At 42.6% G+C, this 12,553-nt stretch overlaps 1 protein-coding gene across 4 annotated transcripts in view; it reads right to left on the reverse strand.

Moving 5' to 3' along the window:
• LOC139576326 (actin filament-associated protein 1-like 2) overlaps positions 1-12,553 on the reverse strand; it is a 96,177-nt gene that overhangs the window by 24,093 nt on the left and 59,531 nt on the right. For all 4 annotated transcript variants that reach the window (XM_071402291.1, XM_071402289.1, XM_071402292.1 and 1 more), the window contains 5 exons: positions 4,953-5,049; positions 4,370-4,581; positions 3,056-3,232; positions 2,422-2,514; positions 2,194-2,284 (listed from right to left, as the gene is read on the reverse strand). In XM_071402291.1, the coding sequence (XP_071258392.1) occupies positions 2,194-2,284; positions 2,422-2,514; positions 3,056-3,232; positions 4,370-4,581; positions 4,953-5,049 (670 nt within the window). The remainder of the gene's footprint in view (positions 1-2,193; positions 2,285-2,421; positions 2,515-3,055; positions 3,233-4,369; positions 4,582-4,952; positions 5,050-12,553) is intronic.

Genomic DNA, 12,553 nt, shown 5'->3' on the forward strand with positions numbered 1-12,553 from the left:
GATATTTTAATGATATATTGACCGCCGAACTGGAAATGTCACAAGTTTTAATTCCAGAAATCTGGTCACCTTATTGTTGAATGCTATAGGTAAGTTGTTCAAGTCGCAGTAACCGGCTTTTGTCCACCGCTTTTACTGGTGGAGAACAGCAGGCAGGGGAAGCAGTAGAGTCGGCTGCTAGCAGCGAAGCCACAGTGCCAGTTAATCCGTTGATACCACTCAGATTAAAATGATCGTGTATCTTCTGTCCCTTTCTTTGATGTAGGTCAGGTGTTGATCTTCCATCTCTTATCACACCCTGTTTCGCTAGAAAATAGAACTTTGAAAACTGTTTCAGATGCAATATGTTATCCATGCTGATCAGCTTACAGTACCATAGCTATCAGCAAAACTAACGTAACCGTCAAAAGGCAGCAGATGACTTGTGATGTCCATAGGCAGGAGCGAGCTCTGCCTATCCTCTTGCCTATCCTCCTGCCTATCCCATTACTTTGTTCACACCAATATGCATGCATGCAATATTGATGCATGTATTATTTGAGTGCAATGAAAATTAATGAGACATATTGACACATGAAAAGGCAGCGAAGCTCTCTGCCTGCCTTTAAGCATCCGTTTGTTGTCAGTATAGGGTACGTAGACACACATGCGCAAGTCATGTCAATGCCTTGCATTGAGTTTGTGTCACGCCCTGGCCTTAGTTATCTTTGTTTTCTTTATTATTTTAGTTAGGTCAGAGTGTGACATGGGGGATGTGTGTGTTTTTTGTCTAGTCTAGGGTGTGTGTATTGTCTAGGGGGTTTTGGTAGAGTTCATGGGGTTGTGTTCAGTGTAGGTGTTTATGTAAGTCTATGGTTGCCTGGATTGGTTCTCAATTAGAGACAGCTGTCTATCGTTGTCTCTGATTGAGAGTCATATTTAGGCAGCCATAGGCATTAGGTAGGTTGTGGGTAATTGTCTATGTTTGATGTTAGTAGCTTGTGTCTGCACTTTCGTTTGTTAGCTTCACGGTCGTTTGTATTGGTGTTCGTTTCATCTTCAAATAAATAGAAGATGTATTTATATCACGCTGCGCCTTGGTCCTCTTTTTCACCTAAAGACGATCGTGACAGTTTGAAGGGCTGGAGAAAATCACACGGCGAGACTGCCTTTCCCTGGCCTCCTTACACATTCTGTACCAGATTAGCGCAAATTTGGGAAGTACTGTACACAACATGCAACGGTTTCAACAATTTTAATGAGTTACAGTCAATTGAAATAAATAAATTAGGTCCTAATCTATGGATTTCACATGACTGAGCAGCGGCACAGCCATGGGTTGGCCTGGGAGGGCATAGGCCCACTCATTTGGTAGCCAGGCCCACCCACTGGGGAGCCAGGCCCAGCCAATCAGAATGAGTTTTTCCCCACAAAAAGGGCTTTATTACAGACAGAAATACTCCTCAGTTTCATCAGCCATCCGGGTGGCTGGTCTCAGACGATCCCGCAGGTAAAGAAGCCGGATGTGGAGGTCCTGGGCTGGCGTGCTTACACGTGGTCCGCGGTTGTGAGGCCGGTTGGACGTACTGCAAAATTCTCTAAAACAACGTTGGAGGCGGCTTAAGGTGGACAAGTTAACATTCAATTCTCTGGCAACAGTTCTGGTGGACATTCCTGCAGTCAGCATGCCGACTGCACGCTCCCTCAAACTTGAGACATCTGTGGCATTGTGTTGTGTGATAAAACTGCACATTTTAGAGTGGCCTTTTATTGTCCCCAACACAAGGTGCAACTGTGTAATGATCGTGCTGTTTAATAATTTTCTTCATATGCTACACATGTCAGGTGGATGTATTATCTTGGCAAAGGAGAAATATTTGTGCACAAAATTTGAGAGTGTTCTGTGTTCTTTTATTTCAGTTCATGAAACATGGGACTAACACTTTACATGATGCGCTTATAATTGTGTTCAGTATAGTTCAGAAATCGATATTATCATGCAGAAAAAACACAATTATTATTGATAAAATGTATATTTACTTACTTTTCATTACAGTTCTTTTTTCATTCATTTTCACATTTATTACTGACCGCACTTCACTGAGTCCTCAGTGACTCGTTCAGTCCCTACGAAGCAACTTAAGATGGAGCTATTGATAGTCTTTGAAACAGAGCAGCATTTGTTAATGTTGACAAACGGGGGAATAGGCTTACCTTTATCCTTCATTTCCACACTGCTGGGAGCAGAGGGCAGCGCCAACATTTTCTCTTCATCCGAGTCTGAAGTGTGAATGACTGTGCTTGACTGCGAGGGAAACAACACATGAAAGGTCAGCATTGAGAGAACCTGAGCCACCTTATTCAGTCAAATTGAGTTAATTGAATGTTAATGTTAACTAGGGGCAGGAGTAGCTTTAATTCTTATAGTGGCAGAAGACTTACCCTGCAAGAGTCCAGTCTGTCACACTTGAGTAACAAGGGCAACCTTTGGGACTCTGGCTCATAGTAGGAGGAGCCCTTCACCTCCTCAATGATCTAGGGGACCAGCCGGACAACCAGTAAGAATTGAAAACACATTACACACAAAATTCGGTGCAGTTTCCCAAACACAGATTAAGTCTAGTGGTGGGCTAAAAAGATTCATCTTTATTTTTAGTCCAGGACTATGCTTAATCTGTGTCCGGGAAACCGCCCCATAACCTACAGCCATACCCCATAACAGGCATACCCTATATCTCCCAATCCTACTGTCCATTTCTCCTATCCTGATAATAACTTGTTAACAACTGCCATTTATCTCAGATAGGCTAGGCATGCCTGTTTGGACAATCATGGGCATTACACATCCAAAAAGGCATTTCCTCTTACCCCTCCCTTTGCTCTCTTTCAGTCAATTGCTGTGTCAAACCGTGGGACTATAGTTACCATGTCTGAGCCAGAACGGCCCATAGGGCAGGAGCCCTCTCCTGTTTCTATAGTGTGAGGCAGTTTGATGTACATGTACACCCCATGGACAGGACGCTAGTCTATCGCAGTCCTCTGTGGGACTATGCTGTAATGACAAACACCTCCAAACCTTCCTCCATTCCTCCGCCTGCTGACAGCTCTGGAAGCCCATCACCACTGTGTCGGAAGCAGTCACAACCTTGAGCTCGTGCTGCATCTTCTTGTTGTGCTTGGACTTGTAAACCACCTGGCAGCCCCGCAGGTTGAGCTCCAGCAGCGGGTAGAGGTCCTTGGCACATTTGTAGCACTGTGATTCAAAATAGGAAAAGGACATCTGAGCTTGTTGCAGGTGTGTGGGAGTAATTCGATGGTATCTTCAAAGAAAAGGAAAACCCACACAACGCTCTTGCCAGTATCACTTTGTCTAACATTTTACTAATTTAGCAGCCACTCTTATCCAGAGTGACTTACAGGCACAATTAGGGTTAAGTGCCTTGCTCAAGGGAACATCGACAGGTTTTTCACCTAGTCGGCTCTGGGATTCGCCCCAGCAACATTTTGGTTACTGACCCAACACCCTTAAGCACTAGGCTACCTGCCCCTCCACTTGTAGCACTAGAAGCAACTTGAAACAGGCAAATAGGATGAACAATTTATGGGCTATTCTGTAAATAAAAAGCATGAGCTGGCGCACACCCAGAGAAAATGATTTAGTGTAGAGCTGCTGACTAACGGTGAATAAACTGTAAGCTATAAATTATTGGGTAAAAGAAACACCAATGTTACAATATCAATGTGCCTTTTTCAGGGTAATGTCATGAATGCTTGAACTAAGTTATATTATGTTGCAATTAGTGCAACCAATGACAATAGTGAGGGATGTGCTGTAATTGCTAGGTTGATCAGAATGAATTGAGCGAAACTGTTAAAGGACAACAGCCCACAGCATATTGAATATATTATGCCATTGTTATCATTAGTATTAGTATTAGCATAACATCAGCATCAACATGCATTGTTTAATTTAATTTCACCTATATATTTAAATATTTCCAATTTCATTTAATGTTTGTGTAACAGTTAATCTTTTGGTTCAACCATAATGCATAATAAGCATCATCAACAGGGGGAACATACGCTGACAAGCTGTAGAAAGAATACATTAATTTACAAGACCTGTTCACAGAAAATATAATTGGTCATAAGAAGGGCTTGAGATCAAAGTCAATATTCAGACCACTAGGGGTCAATGCTTTTTTATTCTGTGAATACTACATAAAACAGCCATACAAACCCTTCCTTCCTTTATATAACAGACATTTCAAGGTTAATGCCTTTTTTTTACGGCTATAGTAAGCTACATGGATGAAACATGTTCAAAACACGTTTGTCGACACCTAGCAGATGATCGTACAGTGTGTTTTGTACTTAGGAATGTGCTTACCAACAGCAGATTGTTGCGGACGAGAAAGAGTTGTTTGGTCCATTGGCCCAGCCATTTCTTCCTCCACAGGTAGCCACAGATGCGTGACTCAGAAGTGGGCCGGAGACAGGTCTGGGAAGCACTCCACTGGATGTAGTGGGCCCGGTCCTTCACAAACTCCTCATCTTCCTCACCGTATGACTCGTAGTGACTGCTGTCTGAGTCACCTTTGTCTGGAGAAAACACAGATGCTCACGTGAGCACACATGTACACACAGAGGATGCATTTCAATATTTATTTTTTTGACACACCTGTTTGACACCACTTTTCAGAATGTGGTAAAAAGAGATACGGTGGGTTTTTACGTAGATTAAAATCCACAGTACACAACTGGAAGTTCGAAGGTTTGAGGATGAAAAATAGGACAAATACATGTATAACACATGAATGGAACTTTCTAATGTAATTCTTTGACTGTAGAAACGGCACAAGGTTACATTTATCCCATTGTGAAAGTAACCCAAGTTGCTGGCAATGGCTCTTGACAGAGAGAGCACGCGAGAGAGAGAGAGACTGCTGTATCTAATGACTTGTTGAGCATACCTGTGGAGGGATTGTCTGGAACAAAAGGCTCAGCCTCCTCGTAGCAGTCCTCATCTAAACCTTCTGGAGGTTGGGGGGGTACCGCCGGCTCCTGGCTCTGAGGTAGGAACACAACAAGTGGTAATGACAGGGAGCCTTCATGACTCACAGGACTGTAGTAGGGCAGTGAGACATGACCTGATCCATGGCTACGTCCCAAATGGCACCCTATGTAGGGAATAGGGTGCCATTTGAGACACAGCCGAGATATATCTGTGCTTCAAAGCCTTTGCACTAGGGCTGTTGATTGGTCTACATTTTTAAACGTGTATTTTTCCATATATGTTTGAATAAAATCAACTATAGGTTGTAGGTTACTTTGCCTGATGCTTTAAGCATAGCACTTAAAAATCAAGACACACAAATGAATAAAGAGGGAGCCAGAGATTAATATATCCTAACCAGAAGAAAAATATCTGTTCCTGACCCTCCTCCCGCTGCCTGCTGCTGCTAGCCTTCACAGATTCTGCCATGAACCTCCTGAAGTTGCCGGTAATAGGCTACACCAGCAGTCGGCAACCTTTTCCATTTGGAGTGCCAAGTTATGGTACCATTTCTACTAATCTGCGTGCCAGTTATGATTTTCATATGCACATTTTCATGGAACAGTTTAATTTAATTTATAATAAAGTCTTCATATCTCAAAATCAATATCATGTGGTTAAATACATTTTTTATCTCAATGAAAATGATACAAATCTGAAAGTAACTTCTATTGCCATTGCCAATATGTAAAAATAGCCTACATAAAGCTAAAATTTAAAAACATTGCAGGTAGAAAATATCCCGATAAAAATAAATATCATATAAATTCCATTGGCTATGCATAGCCTGTCTGCAAGGAACTTGAAATATTTTATCAACTATTAACTTGGGTCTGGCCTGCTAGCAAACTTGCAACATTGTATAAACTATTCTGGGACTTTAGTTCTTGTGCCAGTGAGCTACGGACAGACAGACACAGCTGTATGCTATTTACGCAAGGATAAAAAATAAATCAGGTAGGCCTTTTTTATGACATTTCCAATGGATCAGAGCATGACATTTTTTCGCCTTTCATGCTGAGTGGTTAATGAAAGGGAGAGAGATGGATTTTTTTCTCAAATAGTCTAAGTTGAGGAACTATTGTCATTCTCAATGAATCTAAAAACAGACTTTGTTAACTTGCTTTTTGAGGCGAAGAAAACATTACTTTGAGAAGCTAAGTTAAGACAATCAGAAATAGTATCAGATCCCCAAATAGGCTTATTTATAAGCCTACATTTGCGCACAGGCCAGGTAGCCTGGACCTAGTTCTATGCGTAGTCAGGAGCATGTCCTTACTCAAGATTGACAGCCAAACAAAAGACAATGAATAAATTGACAACTGGTAAATGGAATGAAATAAACCAAAACTTTTTCCTCACAAATGCATCATAGGTTGAGCGCTCTACAGACATGTCCAATCCTACAATGACAACGGTAAGACTGTGTCGTGACTTTACTTTCATTAGTCTGATGACTTTACACGCGCGTGGCAATGTTCTGGTCTAGTCTGGGAGTTTAGTTTATTTTGTTCACCTCGTGTATAGGTTCCAAGTTCTCTATTCTCTGTTTATTATCGATGCATAGTCACTTTAACTCGACTTTAACTCGACCTACATGTACAGAAAGGAGTCTATAGATATAGGAGATGTTGTCTTTAAATGATTGTGCTGTAGCAAGAAGGGTTTCCACTTCATTCAGCTGAGCTCTAAACCTCCTCTTGGAAGTAAATGAGGAAATTAAATGTCTAATTTGAAGAGATATTTTTATTTTTATGGATTTTGGCACATTGAATTCACTGCAGAGCTCTTGAAAGGATTTCAGTGTAGTGGTTTTCTGATGAAATACGTCTGAAAAGGTACTGATTCCTAGAGTATGCCAAAGATTAAAGTTGGCATCACTCAGGGCTTTTGGCAAGTCTGGGTTGCATACTATAGGCGAGTGAGAACATATTTGGGAGGAAATGTCCAGGTATTTCTTACAGTCCCTCCACGCTAGTAGGGTGCTGTAAATCACAAAGGTTTTGGCTATGTTGCCCACTTCACTAAAGTTATTAATTAATATAATTGAGCTTAGGGACAATGAACCACGGGATTGGGCTTCTATCTGAATCCACGTTGAGTCTTGTCTGTTTGTGATCCATGTTAGCATGTTGCAGATTTGGGCAGACCAGTAGTACAATTGAAGGGAGGGAAGGGCAAGACTACCCTTAGATTCAGGTTTCGAAAGAGTGGAGAACTTGATCCTAGGTTTTTTATTGCCCCATATAAATTTGGCTGATGCTTTGGTTAGTTGTTTTGAAAAAGGAAACCGGGAGATAGCATGGGAGCATCTGAAATAAATTGTTCAATCTAGGGAGGATGTTTATACGGATTACATTAATTCTTTCGACTAAGCTAATTGGGAAGGAGATCCAGGTTTGGAGATCGTTCTTGATTCGATCCAGGAGTGGAAGATAATTCTCCTTGAAAATGCTATTCAGATCTGGTGTTACGAAGATCCTAAGGTATTGAAACCCCTGTGTCTTCCATTGGAATGGACAGTGTGTCTTCATAGAGCTGGTGAGTGTAAGATTGAGAGGGCAAACAGTGGATTTGTTAAAATGTATCTTATATCCTGAAAACTTGGCATACTGAGCAATTGTGTCTAAAATGGGAGGGATTTCTCAGGGTTGCATATGTAGAGCAAGACATTATCCGCATAGAGCGAAATCTGCAGAAACACCCATAATACTTGGATTTGCTCCTTATCAACTCTGCCAGAGGCTCCACCCCCAACAAGTAGAGCAGGGGGGACAGCGAGCACCCTTGTCTTGTGCCCCGTCCCAAAGGGAATCTGTCAGAGTTCAGTCCGTTAGTAGTCACCATGGCATTTGGATGAGAGTATAGGGACTTAATCCATTTAATAAAGTTTGGGCCCATATTGAACTTTTCTAAGACTGAGAACAGAAAGCTCCACTCCATCCTGTCAAACGTCTTCTCAGCATCCAGTGAAGCCAGCAGGACAGGGGTCTTCTGTGCGTTTACTTGATCAATAATATCAAAAAGACGGCGAATGTTATCAGAAGAGTACCTGTCTCTAATAAATCCAGTTTGGTCCGCTTTTATTATTTTGGGAAGAAGAGTGTTTAGTCTTTTGGCGAGCAATTTGGTCATTATTTTGTAGTCGAAATCCAACAAGCTTATGGGCTGGAAGGACGAGCAGGATAGAGGTTCCTTGTCTTTTTTGAGCAACACTGTAATGCGAGCTGTGTGCATAAAGTCTGGGAGAGCTCCGTTTTTGCAAAAATCATCCAGCATTGGCATGAAAATAGGGCTAAGCTGGGGCCAAAAAGCTTTGTAGAACTCTCTGGGGAATCCATCTGGGCCTGGGGACTTACTAGGTGACATGGAGGTAATTGCCTCTAGGACCTCCTCAGGAGTGAAGGGGGAGTTGAGATCTTCTTGGTCGGTCTCTGATAGTTTAGGTAGCGAGATTCCCTCTAGGAAGGAATGGAGTTCTGCCTCCGTATGTTTTCTCTCGGAAGTATATAGTTTGCAGTAAAAATCATGAAAAGTTAAATGTATCTTTTTTGGGTCATATGTGACCTCGTCCTCTGCTGTTCGGATAGCCATGATTGTACGCTCTGACTGCTCTTTTTTAAATTGGTAAGCAAGCAATTTACACGGCATATTGCTAAACTCATGGTATTTCTGTTTGGTAAAGTTAATTTTTTTTATCTCCCGAGTGTAGTCCAAGTTCAGTTTGGCTTTGGCTGCTTTAAGTTGACTCCAGGAGGTGCTGTCTGGGGATTGTTTATGTACTTTTTTACAGCGTTCCAGCTCCCTCTCAAGATCTAGCCTGTGTGCTTCCATTGCTTTTTTCTTAGAGGAAGCATATGCAATTAGATGACCTCTTAGTATGGCTTTGGCAGCTTCCCACATTGTGGCCGGAGAAACAGGAGAGTCTTTGTTGTCTTGTGTGTAGTTGTCTATCCATGTAGTTACCAATGTATGGAACACTTCGTTTGATAACATGGAGGTGTTGAATTTCCAGCTCTTTGACCTTGGAATATTTTTACAGAGGTCAAAGCGGAGGTGGACAAAGGCGTGATCTGAGAGTGCTATGGGTCCGATTGTACACGTGGCTGAATTTTTGAAAATCTTTGGGATAAAAATGTAATCTATACGGGAGTAGGTGTTATGGACAGTAGTATGTAGTATGTACACTGCTCAAAAAAATAAAGGGAACACTTAAACAACACAATGTAACTCCAAGTCAATCACACTTCTGTGAAATCAAACTGTCCACTTAGGAAGCAACACTGATTGACAATAAATTTCACATGCTGTTGTGCAAAAATTTCACATGCACATTTGTGGCCTGCTGGAGGTCATTTTGCAGGGCTCTGGCAGTGCACCTCCTTGCACAAAGGCGGAGGTAGCGGTCCTGCTGCTGGGTTTTTGCCCTCCTACGGCCTCCTCCACGTCTCCTGATGTACTGGCCTGTCTCCTGGTAGCGCCTCCATGCTCTGGACACTACGCTGACAGACACAGCAAACCTTTTTGCCACAGCTCGCATTGATGTGCCATCCTGGATGAACTGCACTACCTGAGCCACTTGTGTGGGTTGTAGACTCCGTCTCATGCTACCACTAGAGTGAGAGCACCGCCAGCATTCAAAAGTGACCAAAACATCAGCCAGGAAGCATAGGAACTGAGAAGTGGTCTGTGGTCACCACCTGCAGAATCACTCCTTTTTTGGGGGTGTCTTGCTAATTGCCTATAATTTCCACCTTTTGTCTATTCCATTTGCACAACAGCATGTGAAATTTATTGTCAATCAGTGTTGCTTCCTAAGTGGACAGTTTGATTTCATAGAAGTGTGATTGACTTGGAGTTACAGTGATCCCTCGCCACTTCGCGGTTCACTTATCGCGGATTCGCTATTTCGCGGATTTTCATAATGCATTTTTTTTTTTTTTTTGGTGCATTGTGCTCTGCATTCTGATTCGCTAAAAACTCACTCCCGCTTCTTGTATCAAAACATGCTACGAATTGTGCTATCATTTTGTCGTCTCGTGCAGTTATGTGTACGTACATAAAACAGCTTGGCAAATTTACATTAAGTTGGCCAAATTATCTTGTAATTTCGAACATCTCCTAAACCCATAATGTCGACGAAACGGCCTACACGTGAGTCACTGTATTTGTATACATGTAATAGTTGCTAATTGTAAAAAAAAAAAAAAGTTTTCTATTTCGCGGATTTCACTTATCGCGGGTCATTTTCGGAACGTAACCCCCGCGATAAACGAGGGATTACTGTACATTGTGTTGTTTAAGTGTTCCCTTTATTTTTTTGAGCAGTGTATATTCCATAGATCTTTCTTTAGTAAGAGAGTTCAACATCTTTGCAGATCTAGGATTTGTGGAGGGGACTTGAGATTATTTGTCCAGGGTTGGGTTGAGTTTACAATTAAAATCTCCAGCCAGCACTCCAAAGGAAACACAATGCTCATTGAGCAGGGATATCATTTTTTAAATTTTACCCCCTTTTCTCCCCAATTTTCGTGGTATCCAATCGCTAGTAATTACTATCTTGTTTCAGCACTACAACTCCCGTACGGGCTCGGGAGAGACGAAGGTCGAAAGCCATGCGTCCTCCGAAGCACAACCCAACCAAGCCGCACTGCTTCTTAACACAGCGCGCCTCCAACCCGGAAGCCAGCCGCACCAATGTGTCGGAGGAAACACCGTGCACCTGGCCCCCTCGGTTAGCGTGCACTGCGCCTGGCCCTGAGACAAGGATATCCCTACCGGCCAAACCCTCCCTAACCCGGACGACGCTAGGCCAATTGTGCGTCGCTCCACGGACCTCCCGGTCGCGGCCGGCTGCGACAGAGCCTGGGCGCGAACCCAGAGTCTCTGGTGGTGCAGCTAGCGCTGCGATGCAGTGCCCTAGACCACTGCGCCACCCGGGAGGCCCCCAGGGATATCATTTTTGACATGAAATAAGTAGTATCTGTGTTAGGGGCGTATATGTTTAAGATAGTAATTGGTTGCCCATACAGTGACCCAGTTATCAAAATAAATCTCCCCTCCGGATCAGAAATGTTTTTGTCAGTTATGAATGGAACATTCTTATGGATAAGTATGGCTGTACCTCTACTGTTTGATTTGAAAGATGAGAAATACACCTGTACCACCCAAGCTCTGCGGAGTTTGGCATGTTTGGCATCACAGAAGTGTGTTTCTTGTAATAGCACGATGTCTGCTTTTCCTTTTTTAGAGCACATAGTATCTTTTTCCGTTTTATTGCATGACCTAGACCATGGCAGTTCCATGTCAGTAGATTTAAGTTACTAGTCATCGTCATCGAACAGTAATCGAACTTTAGTGCAAGTCATCTCTGGGTAAAGGTGGATAATAGTTATAGCTGCGATCCCATAAAATAAAAATAAATGGTGTAAAATAACAATCTCTGAACACCCCAACCGAGTTCCCAAACAACTCGACATATCCCGTTGGATCTATTACCCCCACGCTCAGTCTCAATTCTGTGTTCCGAAAAAAAATAAAACGGGAACAGTTAGCAATGCACAACGTCTCCCCCTCCCCACCAAAGAAATGCCTCATCCTCTCCGCCCCGCATTGAGTAAATGACAACATAGCCCCCGCCCAGACCACATTAAAAAAGAGGAAGAAAATAAAATCAATAGCCCAGCCTACATATACCTCCCCCAAGGGACATAGGGCTAATCGTTTGGACCAATTAAAACAGAAATGTTGGGGCAAATCCTTAAGAGGGATCTATAGGATAAGTTGTTTGTTTTTATTAAAACGTAATATCAACAGGATAAGGCCATAGGCATAAAATTGACACATTGAGCTTCTCGTTAGGTCTGTAAATGTGTCGTAATCGACAGCCTATGAATGGTGGAGACCTATGTGAAAATGATAACTACAAATAATAATAATTTAAAAAAAAAAGGGATATAAAAGTAGGCTGAAACGTTAGTAGGCCTAGGTTAGGCTATAGAGCCTATCCCTCTCAGTTAAAAGAAAATAAATATAAATTCGAAGGCTATAATGACATTTAGTGGGGCGGGTGGGTCTTTGGATGGCGGCTATATGTTGTCTTACCTCCTTTAGTAATAACAGTAATCGCTTTTAGTCATTGGTCCATTTCTCAGTGACCAGGATTGTCCTTCAAAAAACGTTTTGCCTCTTCGGGAGTTTTGAAGTGTCGCAGGGCTCCTTGGTGAAGAATCCTGAGCTCGTTTGGGTATTTGAATCCCCTAAAGATGCTTCGGTCAATGGAGTATTTCTTCACCTCGTCAAACTATCTGCGCTTTTGGCGTATTCCAGCTGACAGGTCCTGGTGTAAAGTGAGTTTGGCATTTCCCACTGTAATGGTGTTGATTTTCGCAGCCTGTAGAACTCGTTACTTGTCGGTGAATCTCAGGAAATGTATGGTGATTGGGCGCGGTGGTTGTCTGGCTGCTGGTGGGGGCCTCAGTGCTCTATGGGCCTGTCGGTGGACAGGTAGAGCCACTC

The sequence above is a fragment of the Salvelinus alpinus genome, chromosome 5 (assembly GCF_045679555.1).
Source record: "Salvelinus alpinus chromosome 5, SLU_Salpinus.1, whole genome shotgun sequence".
Lineage (NCBI taxonomy): Eukaryota > Metazoa > Chordata > Actinopteri > Salmoniformes > Salmonidae > Salvelinus > Salvelinus alpinus.